The 25475-nt window shown below is 42.6% G+C and overlaps 1 protein-coding gene across 1 annotated transcript in view; it reads right to left on the bottom strand.

Moving 5' to 3' along the window:
• Positions 1 to 587: 587 nt before the first annotated feature.
• Positions 588 to 25475, bottom strand: part of LOC139266607 (adhesion G-protein coupled receptor F2-like) — a 109873-nt gene continuing 84985 nt past the window's right edge. The window contains exons 12-13 of the mRNA XM_070884202.1: positions 24747 to 24920; positions 588 to 812 (exon numbers count right to left, since the gene is read on the bottom strand). Coding sequence (XP_070740303.1) covers positions 588 to 812; positions 24747 to 24920 — 399 coding nt within the window. The remainder of the gene's footprint in view (positions 813 to 24746; positions 24921 to 25475) is intronic.

Below are 25475 nucleotides of genomic sequence, written 5' to 3'. Positions count from 1 at the left end.
TGGACCTCGGGGGGTGCGGGGTGTTGGAGGTCCGGGGGTGTTGGGGCCCGGGGGGGGTGTTGGGGCCTGGGAGGAGATGGGGGTTGAGGCCCTGGGGGGGTTAGGGCCGAAGGGGTGGGGAGGCGGTTAAGGGCCCCGGGGGGGAGTTTGGGGCCTTAGGAGGGGTTAGGGGGCCTGGGGGAGGGGAGTGGGTTTGAGCCCGGGGGGGGGGGGGTGTGGTGTTGGGGCCTCAGCCCTGCTCCCTCTCCACCTGACGCAGAGCTCACGTGCAGTTCCTGGGTGCCGCAATTTCCAACCGTGTGTTCAGTAACACATCCGCTCAGTGTTCCGACCATACCACATTCGGCTCCCACGCAAGGCTCCAGCTTTAAACTGCCGTCTAATCTGTAACAATCCAGAGCTTCAGACTCCAGGGAAATCTTCGGAACAGCACTTACGAACAAAATACCCGCACGTCGCACACACGGTCCCTTCATTCAGAATTAAAGAATTATCACTTGCAGAAGGAAAACATAAAACCCCAAAGAATTAACAAGTCCACTAATTAGAGTAGAAAGGGATGGAAGTTCAGTCTTCTGCCGCCCCTCTTAGCAGCGGAAAGTAGTTGCGCCCGAGCTGTCAGCGCCGGGACATTTGGTGTCGGTATCGACAGGGGGTGTAACAGTACGACGCGGGAGAGGCGAGCCGGTGGGCAACGGCCCTGGTTGCGACACCGGATCGTTATTTGGATCGCGCCCGACCTGTAGCGCTGCATAGAGTCTCCTGCTGGGAACACCTGTGAAAGCAGCCGCAGTCAGGTAAGTAATGCCAACCTAAGGTAAGTGTGATTGGTTTTTAGTGATTTATGGTGTGATGGCATGAGCTATGTATTGGGAATGTTTTTGGTGGGGTTTTTTCAGGGTTTTGTTTCCCCAACGAGGCCTCTGTTATGGTGCTCTGAGGCTGACTCTTTAGCTCGGGATATTCCCTTGCTCAGCCGGCTTAGCGCCCTAAAAGAGGTGTGCAACGCCTCCCTTAGCTCCCCATTCGAAACTCCAGGCCCAGCTGATGAACTTTGTGGCGACAAATGCAAACCATTTGCCGGCGCAAAATTTACCTCTCCGCTCGGGACACCTAACTGAGGCACGTCCGTATTTCCACCCCACAGTTTTTTATTTTACCAGCCAAGGACAACTATAATTACAATTGCAGAATATTATTATATTTATTAAAGCTAACTTGACTCCCACCAAGCAGCGCGAGAGGAGCTGCTCAGCGGCAGACCTTAAAGCAGCGCGAGACCCGACCCAAGCGGCACACCACCAAGCAGTGCGAGGGGAGCAGCTCAGGCAGATGTTAAAGCAGCCCAAACACCAACTCACCTGAAGACAAGAAATAAAAAGAACGAAAATCAAAGTGTGACATCACAGAAAAGAAGGGAAATGATTGGTTCATGAGTTTTTCTCTCTTTTCTGGGGCACTGGTTTGAATTAAGAGCTGGGAGTCAAAACAAAACCTGAAAACTTAATTAACTAAATACATTAGAGATGGTAGGGCAGGCAATGTGTCACTGCTGCAACATGTGGAAGCTGGTGCAGAGAGCAAAATTCATCAGAACCCCCCCCTGTGCTTGGGCTCATTCGAAAGGAAATTTAATTTGGGACTATCTACTGAAAAGTTTGGAACTCTAAAGTGCTTATGGAAGAAACTACAAACTTTAATAGAGTTATGAACTTTTACAAGACAAATTCAAGCCTGTGGGCGGATCTAGGGAACAAAAGAAGCCCACTTGATTATTGGGACTGTCTGGTTGTGAGGACTGAGGTAACCTGTCTGGAAGAATGAGTATTTGGAAATCTTCCTTCACAAGAGACATTACCATCACAGTATCACCCAGCGATAGCTCCCCATCAACATGGGTCTGGACAAACCATTTTCAGCATATACATCACAAAGAGGCCCAATCCAGCCTGTATGCGAAAGACTAAGCACAAAAGGACATTGCAATTACCAAACTAATATTTCCATCAGGAAACAGTTTTTCGAAGATCAACCCACCCAAGATATATCAACTTTAACGAGCCCGACAAAATATTACAAAGAAGAATCAAGCCCGCCAAAATTATACAAAGGATTGTGAACAGATTGGGCGGCAAACTGAAATCATATAACTACCCCTGTTTTCAGCAGAGGTTAGTGGGGGAGAGAGGTGGTCACTACTACCTCATCAAGACAAGGTGAGAAACCAACGTGACAGTTGTAAAACTAACTTCTCCAGCCTCGAAGTCTTGAAGTCCTGAAGGAAGGAAGAACATCACCATCTACCATTAACTATCAAAAGGATTGGTAAATATAGGTCCCTGCCCTGGAGTCTAACCTAACTAGAATTAGGTATTGGAAGGTGGGAGGTATAATTTTACTGCAACCCCCTTTGAATGTGTAGTGTATGGTACTTTATTAGAGTGATTATAAGTTTGACCTTGTACCTTTCCTTGTCTTCTTTATTAGAGTGATTAGTAAATAAATACACAGCCAAACTTACAGAGTAATAAGCCTGTATTACTTTGACTGTAATAAAACCAAAGTTCTTTGCATCAAACCAGTGTCCTCTGCACTTTTGTCACCCCCCCCGAATAAATCCAGAGTCTAGAACCCAAGGAAGGGGGAGCGATTCGAAACCGCTCAAGTTGGTCAGAAGGGAACCCCCTCATTGAGACCACAACACACCCCAATAACCCCCCCCGCCCCCTTACACTGGTTGATCCCATTGAGGTCCACCGTGACCACATCTGCAGCTCAAGGAACTTCGGCTCCATGTTAATGAGCTGGAGTCCGAGCTGCAGACACTGCGATACATCAGGGAGGGGGAGTGTTACCTGGACGCCATGATCCAGGAGCTAGTCACATCAATTAGAGTAATTAACTCATTTGGTCCGTGGTCAGGGACAGGAGGGTGTGACTATGAGTGAGGCAGGTATGGGGACTCAGGAGGTAGTGATGGAGGAGCCTCAGCCCTTGCTCTTGTCCAACAGGTTTGAGGCTCTTACTCCCTGTGTTGACAAGAGCAGGGACTGCAGGAAGGATGAGCAAACTGACCAAAGCACCGTGGTACAGGGGGCCATTCAAGTGGGGGGAGCAAAAAGAAATGTTGTAGTGGTAGGGGACAGTATCATTAGGGGGATAGATACTGTTCTCTGCAGCCGAGAGCATGAGTCACGGAGGCTGTTGTTACCTGCCTGGTGCCAGGGTTAAGGACATCTCCTCAGAGCTGGAGATGAACTTGAAGTGGGAGGGGCAAGATCCAGTTGTCATGGTCCATGTGGGTACTAACGACATAGGTAGGAAAAACAAAGAGGTTCTGCTGAGGGAGTTTGAACCGCTATGGGCCAAATTAAAAAGCAGAACCACAAAGGTAATGATCTCTGGATTACTACCTGAGTAATGAGCAAATTTACATAGGGTAAATAAGATCAGAGAGTTAAACACATGTCTCAAAGACTGGTGTGGGAGAAATGGGTTTAGGTTCGTGGGACACTGGCACCAGTACTGGGGGAAGAGGGAGCTGTTCCGTTTGGACAGACTCCACTTAGACCGTGCTGGGACTAGGGTCCTGGCGAATCAAATAACTAGGGCTGTAGAGAGGGCTTTAAGGGGGTTCAAGTGAACGGAAATTTAAAAAGTCAAAGAATAAGAAGGTGGCAATAGAGCTGGATAGCACTGGGGGAAATGATAACCAGAGCATGACAGGAAGGGACAGAGTGCATAAACATAAAAGTGTAAACGAAAGTGGGGTCAAAGTAGGAATAAATGCAAAATACAAATTTAAAAGCAATTTTAAAATCTGAATGCACACAGCATTTGCAACAAAGTAGATGAGTTGACGGCACAAATAGATACAAATGGGTATGATCTGATAGCCATTACAGAGACGTGGTTGCAAGGCGACCAAGGCTGGGAACTAAATATTCAGGGGTATTTGACAATTCAGAAGGACAGACAGAAAGGAAAAGGAGTTGGGGTAGCACTGTTAATAAAGGATGAGATCAGTGCGTTAGTGAGAAATGATATTGGCTCAGAAGATCAAGATGTTCAATCAGTTTGGGTGGAGATAAGGAATAATAAGGGGAAAAAGTCACTGGTGGGCGTAGTCTATGGGCCCCCAGCAGTAGCTACACTGTTGGACAGAGTATAAATCAAGAAATAATGGAGTTTTGTAATAAAGGAACGGTAATAATCATGGGCGATTTTAACCTTCATATTGATTGGACTAAGCAAATTGGCCAGGGTAGCATTGAGGAAGAGTTCACAGGATGTATCCGGGATTGTTTCCTTGAGCAGTACGTTGCGGAACTAACCAGGGAGCAGGCCATCTTAGATCTGGTACTGCGTAATGAGACAGGATTAATAAAAAATCTCTGAATAAAGGATCCTCTAGGAATGAGTGATCATAGCATGGTTGAATTTCAAGTTCAGTTGGAGGGCGAGAAATTTGGATCTCAAACCAGTGACCTAAGCTTAAATAAATGAGACTACAAAGGTATGAAGGCAGAGTTGGCTAAAGTGGTTTGGGAAAATAGATTAAAGTGTGGGACGGTTGATGATCAGTGGCAAACTTTTAAGGAGATATTTCACAACTCTCAACAAAAATATATCCCAATGAGAAAGAAAGACTGTAAGAGAAGGGATAACCATCCGTGGCTAACTAAGGAAATAAAGGATGGTTTCAAATTGAAAATAAGGGTATACCAAGTGGCCAAGACTAGTGGGAGGCCAGAGAATTGGGAAACTTTTAAAAGCCAGCAAAGAAGGACTAAAAAAATAAAGAGGGATAAGATAGATTATGAAAGTAAACTAGCACAAAATATGAAAACAGATAGTAAGAGATTCTACAGGTATATAAAAAGGAAATGAATGGCTAAAGTAAATGTTGGTCCCTTAGAGGATGAAACTGGGGAATTAATAATGGGGAACAGGGAAATGGCAGAGACATTGAACAAATATTTTGCATCAGTCTTCATGGTAGAAGACACTAAAAACATCCCAATAGTGGATAATCAAGGGACTATGCGGACAGAGGAACAAAAAACAATCATGATCACTAAAGAAGTACTTGGTAAAATAATGGGACTAAAGGTGGACAAGTCCCCTGGACCAAAGGTGGACAAGTCCCCTGGACCTGATGGTTTGCATCCTAGGGTCTTAAAAGAAGTGGCTGCAGAGATAGTGAATGCATTGGTCGTAATCTACCAAAATTCCCTGGATTCTGGGGAGGCCCCAGCGGATTGGAAAACCACAAATGTAATGCCCCTATTTAAAAAAGGAGGCAGACAGAAAGCAGGAAACTATAAACCAATCAGCCTAACATCTGTTGTTGGTAAAATGCTGGAGTCAATTATTAAGGAAGCAGCAGCAAGACATTTGGAAAAGCATAATTCAGTCAAACAGGATCAGCATGGTTTTATGAAAGGGAATTCATGATTGATAAATTTGCTGGAGTTCTTTGAGGATGTAACCAGCATGGTGGATAAGGGGGGGAAACCAGTGGATGTGGTGTATTTGGATTTCCAGAAGGCATTCGATGAGGTTCCACATAAAAGGTTACTCACAAGATAAAAGTTCACGGGGTTGGGGTACTATATTGCATGGATAGAGAATTGGCTAACTAAAAGAAAACAGAGAGTCGGGATAAATGGATCATTTTCCAGTTGGCAAACAGTAATTAGTGGGGTGCCGCAGGGATCGGTGCTGGGTCCTGAACTATTTACAATCTATATTAATGACTTGGATGAAGGGACAGAGTGTAATGTAGCCAAGTTTGCTGATGATACAAAGATGGGTGGGAAAGCAAATTGTGAGGACACAAAAAATCTGCAAAGGGATCTAGACATGCTAAGTAAATGGTAAAAAACTTACTTGGCAGATGGAATATAATGTTGGAAAATGTGAGGTTATCCACTTTGGCAGAAGTAATAGAAAACAAATTATTATTTAAATGGAGAAAAATTGCAAAGTGCTGCAGTACAGAGGGACCTGGGGGTCCTTGTGCATGAAACACAAAACATTGGTATGCAGGTACAGCAAGTAATCAGGAAGTCAAATGGAATGTTGGCCTTTATTGCAAGGCGAATGGAGCATAAAAGCAGATAAGTCCTGTTACAACTGTATAGGGTATTGGTGAGGCCACACCTAGAGTAACTGTGGACAGTTTTGGTCACCGTATTTAAGGAAGGATATACTTGCATTGGAGGCAATTCAGAGAAGGTTCACTAGGTTGATTCCGGAGATGAGGGGATTGACTTATGAAGATATGTTGAGTAGGTTGGACCTGTACTCATTGGCTTTCAGAAGGATGAGAGGTGATCTTATCGAAACATATAAGATAATGAGGGGGCTTGACAAGGTGGATGCAGAGAGGATACTTCCATTCATAAATTAAACTAGAACTAGGGGGCAAAGTCTCAGAATAAAGGGCCACCCAGTTAAAGTTGAGATGAGGAGGAATTTCTTCTCAGAGGGTTGTAAATCCGTGGAATTCTCTGCCCCAGAGAGCTGTGGAGGCTGGGTCATTGAATATATTTAAGCGTAGATACATTTTTGAGCGATAAGGGAATAAAGGGTTATTGGGAGTGGGCAGGGAAGTGGAACTGAGTCCATGATCAGATCTGACATGATATTAAATGGCGGAGCAGGCTTGAGGGACTGTATGGCCTACTCCTGCTTCTATTTCTTATGTTCTTATGTTCCCCATTCAGTAGTCTGGCAAGACTGGATCAAATTACACATTGCAGTGTTACCTACAGCAGACAGGATCAAATTACACATTCCAGACAAACTGTTGGGTGTGCCTTGCCCTCTTACGGGACCAATCAGAAATCTGGTCTTGTCTTCCAAGGAGACCAATCAGAAATCTGGTGTAGCAAATAGACCCACTCTTTCTGGAATTGTTCCAGCGAATCTTCATGATACCCTTTCCGTGGCTCAGATATCCTCCCCAAAATGGATGCCCAGAACTGTAATACCCAAACAGTAACCTAACTGATGTCTTGTACAAATTCAGTATCATTGCCTTGGTTTTATAATCAAGTAAGTTTATTCTCCTCTTCTACATAATCCCTACATCTGAATTTCCCTCTTATCTGTTTCATGTTTTCCAAACCACCCTTGGCTCACTGCACCTGACTTGAGGCTTGCCATTCCAATCCTGCTCCTATTGAGTTTAGTGCTGGGTAAATTGAAATTTATTGCCTTACCCTTGTCATTTAAACATTTGCCACCACAATACAATAATTATAGAAGTAAAAGTCTGTAATAGTACAGAAATGTGTGCAAGTCTATATACTACATAGCCGTGTAACTCAAATCACACACATAAAAGATCATGAACATTAACACTGAAATGCCAGTCATCACATTTGCTGCATTAACTGCATGTAGTTTGTGTTTATTTATTTATGTCACTCATATAATCAACAATTTATATTCACACATGTCACAAAGGCTGATATCTAGCATTCACAAATATCATATAGAGAAAAAAATAATACATCATGTTAAAAATAAGCCAAGAATAGGAATAAAGTAGATTCACAACTGCCCTTGATGATGACTGCTGAATGCCAATTATATACAAACAATTTACAATCCACTCATAATATATTGTTGTCCATATTCCCAGTCTTAAAACCAAAGCCACTTCTTAACGATTCAGCCTTTTTCTAAGGTTTAAAATATTATAATAGAAAATTAAAATGTACAAATAATAAAAAGATTTTAACATTATTCAAAAAGATGATTTTTAAACCAGATGATGCAACCTTATCACATTAATTATTTCTTACATTTTAACAATTGTACTTGAATTATTTTAAACATTGTTAACTTTAGAGATATTAAATTCCTTTCTTTTGTGTTTCCTTTCATAAAATATATTATTCAACTTTCCTCCATGTTTTGTACTGACCCTGAAAAAATTGCTCTTTGCTCTAAAAAAATGTTTTTTAGCCAAATTAAGTCTAGAATTCTACGGACCGACGCAATCATGTTACAGATGCCAATACATCAGTGACTCATGCAATTTGCCCTTGTTAAATACAGAAGCATTAATGTTGGACGAGTTATCTCCAGCACCTGGACATGATAACGTGTCCATAAAGTTCAAAGGGCTAATGAAACATCATATTGCAGTAAATGAGAAAACAAAATAAAAATCTTGAACCAAAACTTATGCATAAATATATGATCACTGTTCTTATCCAGCTATCACAAACTGATCAGAAGTTTATATGCATTTAATACATTTTTTCCATACAGTCACAGAGCTCACACTGAAAATCTGGGATAAATATAAAGGCGTCAAATTTCTTGTGGTGGTTGTATTCTGAGAGCAGAAGTGGGGCAGGGCAAGGCTTCCTTCCAACCATGTTTGTGCTCCAAATATCCGCCTAGTTTCTGGAGCTTGGCCTTTTAAATATTTTGGGCAGTGCAGGTACCATTTGAGGCGTACGCCTGATGGGGGAGGTGGGGATCGGGGTAGGGAAATCACACCTTGCTGAATGAAGCGTAAGCGGCACTGAGGCCAGCCCAACATTGAACACATCTTTTAGACATAGCCCAAGATGTTGAATGCCAATAAATGGATCATTGTGTGATTTAAAGGTTTTAAATCCAACTTTTTAAAATGTAGATTTCCCCCAGGCCATTAGCAGTACTAGATGCCAGGGATAGGCTCCCTTGTGACCAGCAGCATTAGTACATGAATAATGGGAGATGCATTGTATGATGGATTTCCCCTATTTGTGTGGCATCGTTGTGTGCTGCCATACGTGAACAGTCATATTATGCAGCTTCCCTCACTTCTGACAGAAATTATAACAGGCAGATAAAGGGTCAGGGCTCTGACATGACCAAGTCCCAGTCAAATCCCTGAAGGGCAGCTCTGTACCTTGGACCCCAATGTGTTGTGTCAGAAGCAGATTTGCATCAATAACCATCTATCGCTATGTTTCCAAACTCAACAATGGAGACACATAGAGCCCAGAATGAAGACGGCTGATCAGGGTGCCCGATATCCCAAGATGTGCTCCCATTGCGTGACACTCTGAATGGGAGCACTAAACTGAAAATTCAGCGCTATAGGGAGAAGAAAAAAGTGGTTGGAGATTGACCACAGCTTGCTCCTATTCATCCCTAAGGTCAGTTTCCATAGGCCTATTTACCCTCAGCTAGAACGTGGATAAACTTTAATGAGGCTATCGTGCTATCGTGGTGCCTCACTCAATAGGAAGGTCCGGTCAGGATCCAAAGTCAGTATGACTGATTCAAAATCCTGCTGATTTATTGCCCATTAAAATTAATAACCGTAAAATTGGGAGGTCCATGAAGCAGCCTGGTGACTTCCATGTGTGACTGACCTGCGCCCCTACCAAACGAGGCCCTACACTGAGCAAGCTAACTCATAGAATTTACAGCCGTGTGAGGCATGGAAAAACCCCAAAACAGAGAACACTGAAAATAAAAAATACTTGAAAGCAACCAATGGGCTAGAAATTCAGTTTTCAGCGTAAACAATATTTTTTCACCAAAATTACTGTTTTTGCTTCGCTACCATTGGTAGGCCGGATATTCAGCCTTTAATTTATGCAGCGGTAAAAATTGGCATTGCACAAGGATTTGTGGCACAAACAGCATGGGTCAGCCCACACAGTGATATGTGTGTGCACTAGTTCGGTGCAGCAGAGCTGGTCTCCAGTCGTCTTGGTTAATTCTTGCCACTGGACCAAGACCTGGCTCTGTCAAGCCCGTGTGGTGGCTGGTGTGCAACGACCACCACACGTTAAAAAAATCAACGCACAGGCATCTTCCACTCTTCAGCATGTAGTTCGGGACCTAGGTCCTTCATTGAAACATCTGCGAACTCATTCCTTTTTGGCATGGAAGCAAGTCATCCTCGATACGAGGGACCGCCTATGATGATGATATTGAAGGAAGGCAACCCAGCACATTAGTTTCCTGAGGAAAGTTTCTGCAAAGCTCTCCATATTTCCAACAGAAAATCAAGCAAAATTTCATATTGTTATGAAGGTTCGAAGCCCACGATGTTATGAAACTCTAAGTAGACCCATTACAGGAAATGGGGGAATATCCCTGGAAGGGGGTGGGGGTGGGCTTGAAGGGATGTTCACACACTAAAACTAAACAGAACACAAAGACACCCCTGTAAAATTAACTAATACAGTGTCTACATAACCAGGTTATCTGGTTTACTTATACAAGGGAGGTATCTATGACAGTGAATAATTTCACTAATATTAGCACAACCTTATAATGAGCTAGAGGACACTGCATGCAATCGTCAACTATCAACTAACCCAAAATGTTTTTATTCATTGATATGAATTATTGCCCCAGTGTGCAATAAAAATTATTTCTTACCCCATCAAATAAAGTCATGTATGTTAATGAGATGCGCACTGTGCCACACAGTTTTATATACTTGTACAGAAGTAATTATTTCTTCTTGAATCTCTTCTAAAACGGTTTCTTGGTGCAAATTGATTTTTTTTTACCATTTCTTCTGCATCTGAAGAAAGGCAGTTTTAGCTACTGAGCTCCAGCAGTTAGTTCAGAGTAGAATAGCTCAACGATTTGTTGTTATCCTCACGAGCCAAATTGGAGCTTTCTGAAAGATCAGAGCAGGAAAAAAGTTAGCAAGAGTTGGAGTCACATAGCAATGCACATTTACTTACCTGTTCAACTGTTTTTAATTACGACATAGGTTTAGGCTTCTACAGCAATAACAATTTGTATCCCTCTCCCCAACTTCTGTCTGAGGCTCAATCAGACTGTTCACAATCTTGGTATCATATCTGACCCTGAAATGAGCTTTCGACCACATTTCTGCAGCATAACTAAGATCGCCTATTTCCACATCTGTAACATTGCCCGTCTCCGCCCTTGCCTCAACTCATCCACTGCTGAAGCCCTCATCCATGCTATCAGGGGGTAAAAAGTACACTTGAATAAGAAGTATACTACTTAAGTAAAATGTCCACAGGACCCAAATGGCATGGAATCAGTTAAAGGGAATCAGGTTAAAGGGAGTAGCTTTGCTTATGTGATTATCTTTAAAAAATGCAGAACTAGCTATGAAAAACCAGGGCAAAGCTAACATTGTAGAGCAACACATTCCAATACACTGAAATCGGCTCCACATGCAATGGAGAGATAAAGATGCTGCAAGACCACTCAGCAGCCAGTCTGATAAGGGTTAACGAATCAATGTAGCTCCGCTGATCAGTTGTAAGCCAATTGGTGGCTGTAGAATAGTGTACATGGGGCCACCACGCCTTGGAAACTATATAACTGTATGTGAAACCATCGTTTGTTGAAGGTTCAGTCTTAGGCGGCTAGGACTGGAACGCTTCCCCGGCATATGCTTGAATAAAGATCGGAGAAGTGAATCCAAGGTTTCATCTGATTGATTCCGTGGTCGTTATAAGGGCTGGTGTTGATTCCTTATTTCAAGGAATCCACCTTGAAGAAGTGAAGTCTTCTTTTTACCTCAACATTTGGCGCTGTGAGCAGGGTACGTATACTCCGACCCAGACGATGTGGCAGCTATTGGGGTGAGTAACCTTTTTTTACCACCTACAAGTTAGAGCTGTAACATTGACAGGGAAGGAGGTAATCTGTATAAAGAACTAAGGTGTAGCGAATCATAGAAGGACGGAAACTGAGGGAGGGTAGGTGTATGTCCTGAAGCATGACGGGTGGCACAGTAATACTAAGGAGGAACCTGTACTGATCGTGCGTGACACAAACAAGAAGGAATACAACCTACTGGGGCAGTGGGTGCTGACCCCAGCGATCTTTAAAAAATGGCCAGTGGGATGGTAATGGGGACCAGAGGGGTCTCTGGTATATATACTAGCAGAAAAGAATGTGAAACTAATGGGGACAGAGGGGTCTCGGCTTTAGGCATAGAAAGTGATGACCCATAAGCTGCCGAGGTAAAAAGACATAACATTTATTAAGTGAAGGTATGTTGTTTAAAAGTTTCAGTTTGTATGAAAGTGTTTTTGTGGAAGTTTTCTTGACTGTGGAATATTTGAGGTGGGAGTTAATGAATTTTTCATTTGTCTGAAAGTCTGTCTTTTAAAAGAGAAATGGTTGTCTGTATGTTTGCTTTAGATCCCCCACTTTTCGGACATGGAACTGAAAGCTTTTTCAACTCTTTGTAACGATGTATTGAATCTGGGAAAGTATGAATAAATTGAGTGTTAAAATGTTCATTGTGTACCTAAAACTGAATTAGATTTTAAGTTAGTAAGGATTTATTTTGATTCACGGAGTCATGAAATGCACAAAAGACGGATTGTTTAACAAAAGATAAAATTTCAGCCTTGATGTTACAGTTGCTAAAAAAAATGATTGAACGTTTTAATTGGATTACAAAAAATTGTCTTATGTAGTTTAAATTAAAAATGTGTGGTCTTGTTTTAGATCAATTTGAATCGTAACAAAGCACTGTCTTTTCAATTTGGTTATCAATTTAAACATTTAAAAAGCACCGTTTTCTTTAGTGTCCCTTTTTTAAAAAAGCCTACCTAAATTTCTCGGAGCTATAAGTTAAGGGAAACTTTCCCCTCTTTTGCCTTCTGCGTAAAACACAAAAACTAACACAGTATTTTTACAGTTCATTGGAAAGGCATCTGAAGAAAGAATATAGAAACTGATGCAACTTACTATGTGCTATTTTATTTTGTCTGCTCTGTATTGTGTTTAGTTAGTTCATTTATTCATTCATAGGCAGTCCCTCGGGATCGAGGAAGACTTGCTTCCACTCTTAGCATGAGTTCTTAGGTGGCTGTACAGTCCAATACGAGAACCACAGTTTCTGTGACAGGTGGGACAGATAGTCGTTGAGGGAAAAGGTGGGCAGGGAGTTAATAACATATTGGCTATGAAAAAAAGATATTGGTCTCAATTTAATTGAAATTATTGAGGGTAATCAGCCATTGAAAACCGGACTTTCATTGTGGCAACGGTGAAATTCTGGTTATTTCAAAGTGTGAATGTCCCTAGTTCCAGATATGAAACTTTCACCACATTGGAAAAAATAATAAAAGACACTATGTTGATAATGATTCTTGCTAGGAAAAATAAAAGTTGCCGTTTGGTTGTTTGGAAAATTTTATTTAAAATTACGGGAAAGTTTCCACTTCATTAAAAGAGATTTAAATTTTGGGTTTGGAAGCCCTCTTAAAATAGATGATACTGGACAGTTTGGAAATAATGCGAGAAAGTTTAGAGGCAATCTAAAATGCCATATCCTCTGATGATCAAGATGAATTGCGAGCACTTGTCTCTTGTATCGGGAAAGGTTTTTTAAAAAAAGAATTACGCAAAGTCACGTAATGATGTAATGCCTTCTTACAAACCTGCAAACCATTTCCACTGATAGTTAGTTCACCAAACAACTTCAACATTGCTGCATGGAATTTAAAAAATATTGGACATTATTAATTTAGGTTTTTTTAATTGGAAGTGAATGTTTTCCCATGTGCCAGAAGGAAAATAAATTGTAACGGTTATAAAGAATTTAAAAAAAAAATGTGCAATGACTGGGACCTCGAATGTTTGATCTATGTTTTCTATCTTTAATATTTAAAAATTTTGGATAGTAAAGCTCCTTCAGGTAATCTGGCCGGGGAAGTCCAGGTTGAAGCATGTACAATCGGGCCTGAGGAAGTAAACATGCTTAAGGTACAGGGGGAAGCCACTCCATAGGAAAAGGAGGGGTGGAAAAAGAGGGGAGCTCAACAAGGGACCGATGGGATATGGAGGAAAGATGGGAATGTGGTGGCCCCAGAATGTATCCAGAGAATTTATACCACAGGTTTGTCCATACAGGTAGAACGAACATGATAAGCCAGATGCTGGTGGTGGAAGGGAATGGGTAGAGATATAGAGAACCACTATAGAAAGTGCGTGACGTGTGCGAAATACAATCCGGGTTGAAAGTAAAGGTTAGGATGGGACATCAACCCCGACCAAAGAGACTCCGGAAAAACTTACAGATAGGTGTTGCTGGATCGCTACCCAGCAACAAAGGGAAGACATACTGTTTAGTTCTAATAGATCAATTTACGAAGTGGGTAGAAGCTTTCGCCACTAAAAATTGCTCATCAGAAACCGTGGCCAGGATCCTAGCAGAGGAAATAATACCCCGACGGGGAATTCCACGACAGCTGGACTCAGATCAGGGTACACACTTCACAGGGAAGGTGATGAAACAGGCCTGAGCTTTACTAGGGATCAGGCAAAAATTCTATATCCCATAACATCCGGAATCTTACAGATTATTGGAACGAATGAATAGGACCTTAAAAGCGGCAATAGCCAAAGCAATTGAGGAGACTGGAAGGGAGTGGATAGATATGTTATCCCGAAATACTGATGAAAAACTAAGGGCAACCCCTAGTCGGATGACAGGACTGACACCCTTTGAATTAATGACCGGAAGGGCCATGAGTCTTGGTTACAGGAAGCGAGGACATAGAACCGTATAAAGACAGGATACGGAGGTTTGTGACGGAACTCTGTGTAATTACATGACTTAAAAGCACAGGCTACAGATCAACAAGTAATCAAAGACTTAGAGAATGACACTAAAGAACAGAAGGTCCAAATACCTGAAGTAGGCAGTCAGGTAATGGTGAGGATTAACTCAGAGAAACCCAGGTTCTCACCAAAATGTACCGGACCCCATCAGGTAATAATGGTAAGTGACACGTGTGCCTGCGTAGTCATAAGGGATATTGGTAAATGGAAACACTGGACCCAGTTGAAAAGACCAAGGGCCCAAAATTCTACATGGACTTTTTTTGGTGCAGTTGAAGAGGTACATCTGATTTTTTAGTGGCCCAACTGCGCCAAAAAAAAAGTTCCAAGTTTTGCCGGCATAACACTTTCATTTTGGAGCGGCGCAGATTGTCCTTAAGCTTTATGGGTGGAGCTTAAGTTCTGCGCCGATAAACTGAGATTGTCAGAGTAACGAGGGACGCTCTGAAGGGTTGAGTTCCACTGCAATCCTGGGCTGAAAGGCCTCGCCCCCCCCCCGCACCAGCCCACTGAAATTCTGGACCGAAAGACCCAGCCCCCCACCTCCGGCCGGCTCCTATCCCAGGCCGACAGGCCGGCACCCCCATCAACGGCCCGCTGCAATCCCGGGCCGAAAGGCCCCATCTCCAGCCCACCACCGGCCCGCTGCAATCCCGGGCCGAAAGGCCCCGCTAACAGCCCGTTCCTATCCCAGGTCGAAAGGCCCCTGCACCGGCCCACTGCCATCTGTGTAATTTGTCTTCTCTGCATTTTTATGAACATGGATTATACCTTGCCTCTTTCTTTTCTCCCATGAAAACGAGTTTAGTTCTGATTCTTTTTTCATAATGAAGGTCCGCTTACCGATCTGCTGCTCCTGCCGACCCTGGCCCCGAATGCACTCCCGGTACGCTCCCCGCCCCTAGCCCCTAGCCCAGGCCGATTTACTTACCTGCACCGATTTCTTTAACTCTCGGCAAGGGTTTTGTGGAGAGGCCACATACACTGGCCTAAACAGAACTGGAGTAACTCTCAGCTGGCCAAAGTTGCCTAAATGGCCAGAATTGGCGTAGGTTACGCCCCCTTTGACTGAAAAAAAAACTTACCTAAAAAAATCGTAACTAACTGAGTTACGCTGGTGCAAATTGATTGGGGAAACTGTGGATTTTTACCTTAGGCCAAAAAACGCAGCCTGCTCCAAAAAAAGGGCACAAATCACGAGGGAAAATTGAGTCCCAAGTCTCTAACTAACCGGTGACAACAGGGAAATATAATTTTTTGGAGTATTCTGGTACTCGGGGGAACAACATGGGGTAACTCATCTTCATACCAAGGACAACCAGCTGAGGGACAGCAAAGCCTGTATTACAGGGACTCGGGCGACATTAGTTTTGATAAAGAATTAGGAATGCTGACTGTGACGGTCAGAGCAACAGTGGACGTAAATTACAGCGTGGGACTAACGAGCATAAGACAAAGTAGCGAGGGGTCGAACCGACATTGGGGATAAACCAGTAATGAGGGAATAATACTTAGGGTGAATAAGACCGCGGTGTGTTTTGTACTAAAGGGGGGACAAAAAGCCTGCACCAAGGAAAGAGGGGTGCAGATGAGTGGGAAAATAGACCCACCACCACTGTCCCACCAACCACTTTAAGAACAGTGAGCACAACCAGGGCACCAACCACCACACCCCCAGCGCCACCAACGTGTCCAACTATGAATGCTGGAGCAAAAAGGGGATTGGTAATAAGGCAAACCAAGGATAAGATACACTTCGATGTACGTCAGCGAATAATTACAGTATTCCTAAACTTGACGGACATAGCCCTCCCCAGCTTCTGCGGACCAAAAACTATAAGCCCGTATAAAAACCTGACCTGCGAGCACTTCAAGGCCCTGAATCAAAAACCATGAAGTTTAACGTGGAAAGAGGGTCGGGTAAAAAACGGGACCGGGTAAAAAGATAGATACTAGAAATGGTAAGCGTGGGATATGCAGTGGGAGTTGCGACGGTAAACATCATAGCCCTGCAAACGATAGATGATTGGGTCGACGTCCTAACCCGAACCTTACAGGGATTATTGGATAGGCATAGGAACTGATCCAGAATCTATGGAATGTTGGAAATTTACTGTCAATGCTTCCGCTATTTCCAAGGCCACCTCCTTAAGTACTCTGGGATGCAGACCATCAGGCACTGGGGATTTATCGGCCTTCAATCCCATCAATTTCCCGACTAATAAGGATTTCCCTCAGTTCCTCCTTCTTACTAGACCCTCTGATCCCTTTTATATCCGGAAGGTTGTTTGTGTCCTCCTTAGTGAATACCGAACCAAAGTACTTATTCAATTGGTCTGCCATTTCTTTTTTCCCAGTTACAACTTCCCCTGATTCTGAATGCAGGGGACCTATGTTTGTCTTTACTAACCTTTTTCTCTTTACATATCTATAGAAGCTTTTGCAGTCCATTTGAATGTTCCCTGCAAGCTTCCTCTCATACTCTATTTTCCCTGCCCTAATCAAACCCTTTGTCCTCCTCTGCTGAGTTCTAAATTTCTCCCAGTTCCCGGCTTCGCTGCTATTTCTGGCCAATTTGTATGCCACTTCCTTGGCTTTAATACTATCCCTGATTTCCCTTGATAGCCACGGTTGAGCCACCTTCCCTTTTTTATTTTTACGCCAGACAGGGATGTACAATTGTTGTAGTTCACCCATGCGGTCTCTAAATGTCTGCCATTGCCCATCCACTGTCAACCCCTTAAGTATCATTCGCCAATCTATCCTAGCCAATTCACGCCTCATACCTTCAAAGTTACCCTTCTTTAAGTTCTGGACCATGGTCTCTGAATTAACTGTTTCATTCTCCATCCTAATGTAGAATTCCACCATATTATGGTCACTCTTCCCCAGGGGCCTCGCACAACGAGATTGCTAATTAATCCTCTCCCATTACACAACACCCAGTCTAAGATGGCCTCCCCTCTAGTTGGTTCCTCGACATATTGGTCTAGAAAACCATCCCTTATGCACTCCAGGAAATCCTCCTCCACCGTATTGTTTCCAGTTTGGTGAGCCCAATCTATATGCATATTAAAGTCGCCCATGATAACTTCTGCACCTTTATCGCATGCACCCCTAATTTCCTGTTTGATGCCTTCCCCAATATCAATACTACTGTTTAGAGGTCTGTACACAACTCCCACTAACGTTTTTTGCCCTTTGGTGTTCTGCAGCTCTACCCATATAGATTCCACATCATCCAAGCTAATGTCCTTCCTAACTATTGCATTAATCTCCTCTTTAACCAGCAATGGTACCCCACCTCCTTCTCCTTTTATTCTATCCTTCCTGAATGTTGAATACCCTTGTATGTTGAGTTCCCAGCCCTGATCATCCTGGAGCCACGTCTCTGTAATCCCAATCACATCATATTTGTTAACATCTATTTGCACAGTTAATTCATCCACCTTATTACGGATACTCCTTGCATTAAGACACAAAGCCTTCAGGCTTGTTTTTTTAACACCCTTTGTCCTTTTAGAATTATGATGTATAACCTTGATGGGAAAGCCAACAGGTGGATCATGCAATTCGGGAAATAGCGCTATCCACGTGAAAGGACAACCCTAGAGGCTCACCCATGAGGAATTAATTGGGAAATGGCCTATCCTGGGCATATAGCCAAGGGCCATAAGGGGGGATTGTAAGGGGGTAAAAAGTACACTTGAGTAAGAAGCACACTACTTAAGTAAAAAGTACACTTAAGACCCAAATAGCATGCAATCAGCTTAAAGGGAGTCAGGTTAAAGGGAGTAGCTTTGCTTGTGTGCTTATCTTTAAAAAATGCAGAACTAGCTATGAAACCAGGGCAACGTTAACACTGCAGAACAACACATTCCAATAGACTGAGATCGGCTCCACTTGCAATGGAGAGATAAAGATACTGCAAGACCATTCAGCAGTCAGTCTGATAAGCGTTAACGAATCAATGTGAGCTCCGCTGATCAGTTGTAAGCCAACTGGTGGCTGTGGAATAGTGAGCACGAGGCCACCACACCTCGGAAACTGTATAACTGTGTGAAACCATCATATGTTGAAGGTTCCGTCTGAGGCGGCTAGGACTGGAACGCTTCCCCTGCATATTCTTGAATAAATATTGGAGAAGTGAATCCAAGGTTTCATCTGATTGATTCCGTGGTCATTATAAGACTGGTGTCGATTCCTTCTTTCAGGGAATCCAGCTAGAAGAAAAGTCTTTTTACCCCAACACATGCTGTCGTTACCTCTAGACTTGACTATTTCAACGCAGTGGGTGGCTAGCCTCCCACATTCTACCTACGAAAACTAGAGGTGAAGCAAAACTCAGCTGCCCATGTCCTAACTCACACCAAGTCCCGCTCACCCATCACCCCTATGCTCGCTGACATATATTGGCTTCCAGTTGAGCAATGGTTCGATTTCAAAATTCTTATCCTTATTTTCAGTCTCGCCCATCCCTATCTCTGTAATCTCTTTCATCCCCATAAACCCCCGAGATGTCTGCGCTCCTCTAATTCTGCCCTCTTGAGCATCCCTGATTATAATCGCTCAACGGTTGGTGGCCGTGCCTTCTGTTACCCAGGGCCCAAGCTTTGGAACTCCCTGCCTAAATTAGATGTAATAGAAGTTTGACAACTGGACACTGAGCGGTGATGGGAGAAAGGCAAGGTAAGGTGACTGAAGATGTAGTCATAGAAGTCGATTATGAGGAACTTTGCAAAGAGTGAGAGGTAACAAGGCAGAGGGGTTTGTTGAGAGTGCTGAAAATGTGTAGCTTTGAAAGCTGGAGGCTGTCACCTAATGGTGAGTGAAAAGGAGGCCAGTTTGAAGAGCAGAAAGTACATATAGGGCTGGAGGAGATGGCAGAAGGAGGAAGGGGTAAGGCAGGGCAGGGCAAATATTTTGAATTCAATGTATTGAGGATCTAATTAATGTTGATAACATCAAGGGTGGTAAGGGAGCAGGATATTTGATGCAGGATAGGTGCAGAGTTTTGATCGTGTTTCAGTTTACATAGGTTGAAATTTGGGTGGTTGATAAGAGAGCATTGGAGTAATCAAGCTTGGAAATGAGCAAGTCTTGAATAAAGTTTTCAGCAGTCGAGAGAGAGAGGCAAGAGTGGAATCAGCAAATACTGCTGAGGTGCAAATAGGCAGTGATAGTGTTGGATTGGATATGGGGTTTGAAACACAAGTCAAGGTCAAACAGAACACTGAAGATGTGAACACACTGGCTCAGCCTGAGCAATCTGCCAGGGAACATAAGAACATAAGAAATAGGAGCAGGAGTAGACCATTTGGCTCTTCAAGCCTGCTCTGCCATTTAATAAGATCATAGCTGATCTGATCCTGGAATCAGCTCCATTTCCCTGCCCACTCCCCATAACCCTTTATTCCCCTATTCGCTCAAAAATCTGTCTATCTCTGCCTTAAATATATTCAATGATCCAGCTTCCACAGCTCTCTGGGACAGAGAATTCCATGGATTTACAACCCTCTGAGAGAAGAAATTCCTCCACATCTCAGTTTTGAATGGGTGACCCCTTATTCTGAAACTACGCCCCCGAGTTCTAGATTCCCCTATGAGTGGAAATATCCTCTCTGCATCCACCTTGTCGAGCCCCCTCATTATCTTATATGTTTCAATAAGATCACCTCTTATTCTTCTGAACTCCAATGAGTATAGGCCTAACCTACTCCGCCTATCTTCATAACTCAACCCCCTCATCTCTGGAATCAACCTAGTGAACCTTCTCTGAACTGCCTCCAATGCAACTATATCCTTTCTTAAATAAGGAGGCCTCACCAATACCCTGTACAGTTGTAGCAGGACTTCTCTGCTTTTATATTCCATCCCCCTTGCAATAAAGGCCAACATTCCATTTGCCTTTGTGATTATTTGCTATACCTGCATACTAACTTTGTGTGTTTCATGCACAAGGAACCCCAGGTCCGTCTGTACTGTAGCATTTTGTAATTTTTCACCATTTAAATAATAATTTGCTTTTTTATTTTTTCTGCCAAAGCAGATAACCTCTCACTTTCCCACATTAGACTCCATCTGCCAAATTTTTGCCCACTCACTTAACCTGTCTATATCCCTTTGCAGATTTTTTGAGTCCTCCTCACAACCTGCTTTCCCACCCACCTTTGCATCATCAGAAAACTTGGCTATATTACACGTGGTCCCTTCATCCAAGTCATTAATATAGATTGTAAATAGTTGAGGCCCCAGCACCGATCCCACTAGTTACTGTTTGCCAACCGGAAAATGACCCGTTTATCCCGACTCTGTTTTCTGTTAGTTAGCCAATCCTCTATCCATGCTAATATATTACCCCCAACCCCGTGAACTTTTATCTTGTGCAGTAAACATTTATGTGGTACCTTATCGAATGTCTTCTGGAAATTCAAATACACCACATCCACTTGTTCCCCCTTATTCACCCTGCTCGTTACAAACTCAAAGAACTTCAGCAAATTTGTCAAACATGAATTCCCTTTCATAAAACCATGCTGACTCTGCTTGACTGAATTATGTTTTTCCAAATGTCCTGCTACTGCTTCCTTAATAATGGACTCCAGCATTTTCCTTGCAACAGATGTTAGGCTAATTGGTCTATAGTTTCCTGCTTTTTGTCTGCCTCCTTTTTTTAAATAGAGGCGTTACGTTTGCAGTTTTCCAATCCGCTGGGACCTCCCCAGAATCCAGGGAATTTTGGCAGATTACAACCAAGACATCCACTATCTCTGCAGCCACTTCTTTTAAGACCCAAGGATGCACGCCATCAGGTCCAGGGGACTTGTCCACCTTTAGTTCCAATATTTTACTGAGTACTACTTCTTTAGTGATAATGATAGTTGTAAGTTCCTCCCTCCCTATAGTCCCTTGCTTATTCATTATTGGGATGTTTTTAGTGTCTTCTACCGTGAAGACCGATACAAGATATTTGTTCAAAGTCTCTGCCTGTTCCCCATTATTAATTCCCCAGTTTCATCCTCTAAGGAACCAACATTTACCGTTTCCTTTTTGGAACTCTTACTATCTGTTTTTATATTTTTTGCTAGTTTACTTTCATAATCTATCTTCCCTCTCTTTATTTTTTTTTAATCATTCTTTGCTGGTTTTTAAACATTTCCCAATCCTCTGGCCTCCCACTAATCTTGGCCACTTTGTATGCCATTGTTTTCAATTTGATACCGTCCTTTATTTCCTTAGTTAGCCACAGATGGTTATCCATTCTCTTAAAGCCGTTCCTTCTCATTGGAAGATATTTTTGTTGAGAGTTTTGAAATATCTCCTTGAATGTCCGCTACTGCTCATCAACCGTCCCACACTTTAATCTATTTTTCCAGTCCACTTTATCCAACTTTGCCAATATACCTTTGTAGTCTCCTTTGTTTAAGCTTAAGACATTGATTTGAGATCCAAATTTCTCACCCTCCAACTGAATTTGAAATTCAACCATGCTATGATCACTCTTTCCTAGAGGATCCTTTACTAGGAGCTCATTTATTAATCCTGTCTCATTACACGGTACCAGATCTAAGATAGCTTGCTCCCTGGTTGGTTCCGCAATGTACTGTTCAAGGAAACTATCCCGGATACACTGTATGAACTCTTGCTCAAGGCTACCTTGGCCAGTTTGATTTGTCCAATCAAAATGAAGATTAAAGTCGCCCATGATTATTGTCGTTCCTTTTATACAAGTCATTATTTCTTGATTTATACTCTGTCCAACAGTTTAGCTACTGTTAGGGGGCCTATAGACTACACCCACCAGTGACTTTTTCCCATTATTATTCCTGATCTCCACTCAAACTGATTCTATATCTTGATCTTCTGAGCCAATATCATTTCTCACTACCACATTGATCTCATCCTTTATTAACAGAGCTATCTCATCTCCTTTTCCTTTCTGTCTATCCTTCCGAATAGACAAAAGGAGGGGGACAGAATCTAGCACTAGGGGGCAGACTTTTTTTTAATGTAGTTGAACAGCAAGGCCTTGCTGAAAATCTTGCTGATTTGATGTTGAACAAGCAGTAGGACACAAGCGGCAGCCTGAGACAACGTCAATACAGAAAGCGATGGGCTCTGGCACTACAACATGTGCTCCCAACAAACACTTATCAACTTAATCAAAAATTCTTCTCTTGGCTAACACATTAGGGTTAGTTTTGTGAGGCTTGGTGTTTTGCTAGTTGGCAATGCAAGTTGGAGATGGGGCTATATTACTATACGGTCACTTCTGAAATCTTTGCTCGTGCATAATGAGGATACTCACTGGGACCTTTACCCTGCAAAATGACTCGTATTTATTTTAAACCTTCACTAAAATAGAAGAGAAGAATTATAGACACAATATCATCATATCACTGACAATATTACTGCACATTGGATATAAATGTAAACTAGCCCTTTGTTATGATGACAACGCTCCATTAAGTAGAACCAATACTATTTGCACAAGATCATTAAAGCCGATTTTAAACCCAGGTCTTTTTCCAGAACATTTCAGGTTTTGCTTTTTAACTCAAAAACCAGGAGAGAATTAGATGGTGTTGAGAAGTGGTGGGTTGGGTGGTGAAGCGATTGGTGGCAAAAAAGAGTAAATTGAGAGAAAAAGAGTAAATTGAGAGAAAAACAATAAAAATGTTTTTTTTGTGCAAATCACTAAAACTCAAGAAAACATTCATCCCCAAGGTCCAATGCAAGGCTTGCAAAGATCTATTACTGTGAAGAATTTAATTGTGATCGACAAGACAGCTCTGGGGGACAAATCATTTACTTATTAAACATTTGCTCCATCAGACCTCATCAGTAGAATTTCATTAGGTATTTACTGTGTTTTCTCTAAATTTTCAATTTTTAAAAACATTCTATTATTCCACACCATCCAAAGCACATCATGCTGATTGACAGTATACTAAAAACTACCAATGTGCTTTTAAATGCATTGGATCCATCAACTTTTTCTTATGCACTCAATAAAAATACAAGGTACACTGGGGCCGAAATTGGACGACATACCTCCCTGTACCGCATGTGTATCGCCAGTGTACCGCCCAAAAATGCGATTTTGTTTATAAAAAAAACACCCTCAACCCGCTGACATACCGCTCGGCGGAATATTCATCATTGACATACCACTGAGCGGTATGCACACTGTCTGCCATGCAGGACCACCCGCATACCGCCCAAAAAGTCAGATTTTCATCGCATATCACCGACATGCCACTGGAGCTGCATACCATCCTGGAAAAGGTGGTTTTACGCGATGGTAAGTGGGTGGGAATGGACAGAGTACATGGAGCCGTCATTTTGGAAATCAGCTGCTAAAGCAGCACCTCTGTATTTCTGAGGTGAACAGTGATTTTACTGTGCAATTTAGAGTGGAAAAGGTATTTTTATTGTTACTGAGTAACTTATTAAGATAGAAGGTATTTTAGTTCTGTTTCTTTCATCGAAAAATATTATGGAGATTTAAAATGAATGGGGTGTGTATTATTTCAGCCTGCATTGCTGACAACCTGTTCATTTCCAATTTCAACCTGCGGGATTTTGCAAACAATTGAGGTGCTCATCTACAGCAGGCAGGAGCCTCATAAATTGGCATCCTGCCATGTCAATAGGACCTGATGGCAGTATTAACTGGACCGAGATCGACAATTTAAGCAGGGACGGCTTTCCCAATAGGCAGAAGTAGGTTTGAAGACAGAGACCCTGACAGCTAATTCTAAAAGTTTTTCCTTGTGATGCAAGGAGGAGCAGGTGTGTTGCTGCAGACTTGCGACCCTTACCACCCCCACTTCACGATCTCAAGACCACCAAACCTTCCCCCCCGCCCCCCCCCCAGAAAATGGTCCCAACAACCATTCCTGACACCGACTCGGTGTTGAAAGGCATGGGGTTGTATGATTTAAAGCCGCTTCCTACTGACTTCCCGCTTGGAACTTAGATAAGGCCCAGCCATTAAAATTGGTCGAGCTTTATTCTGACGCAGGGGGATGAGAAATTAACTCGCAAGTGCAGTTTCCTGCCAGAAATCTGCTGGCAGTTAAAATCCAGGCCCAACACTGCCAATTAGATCATACAATTAATACACAGCAAAACACAAATACTTTCACTTCAGTAATAACTGCTAAATTACAGTTATTCATATAAATTTTGGAGTAACTTTTATCATGGGACTGGATCCATTTATGTTCAGTTTCATGGTCGTACTTACTCTTTTTAGCAGAAAAACCATATTTAGGTTTTGAGGAAGGCTTTGCAGTAGAAGTACTCTGTACAGTCTGAAAAAAATAAAAGCACAAATGTTAATGGATGAAGCTGCCTTTGCTTATTTACCTTGGACTTTTTGTTTTCTACTCTTCCCATTTCTCAGTTCCCCAAGGAGTGATTCGAAAAGGATTGGTGCTCACTGGGAGCACATCTCAGGAAATTACCAGCAACAGCCCAGAATTTCATGAGATTTGCTCCTTACTGAGAACCATATGATTATGGAATTATCCTCAAATATCATACACTAGTCCCAAGGAGAGCCGTCAGCAGACAACTTGCAACCGATACAGAAATGCTTTGGAAGAACTGCGACATTTGGAATGGATTCCTTATAGAGGACCTGGAGGATCAAACCTGTTACGTATGCAATAAAGGTTCAAACTGAGTACTGTTTAACTAAGCAAGGTACAACCTTAGCTCTGCTTTATTTAGGCCCAAAGTGCATGACTCGCAAAATGGCTGGCCTTTTATACCTGAGCAGCACCATGTGCGTGCTGCTCAGTGGCCTCCCACAATGACGCCATCTGGTGGCTACAAACAGACTGTACATACATGACAATATCTTC

Source organism: Pristiophorus japonicus, chromosome 7 (assembly GCF_044704955.1).
Source record: "Pristiophorus japonicus isolate sPriJap1 chromosome 7, sPriJap1.hap1, whole genome shotgun sequence".
Taxonomy (NCBI): domain Eukaryota; kingdom Metazoa; phylum Chordata; class Chondrichthyes; family Pristiophoridae; genus Pristiophorus; species Pristiophorus japonicus.
This window is presented reverse-complemented; position numbering and strand designations above follow the sequence as displayed.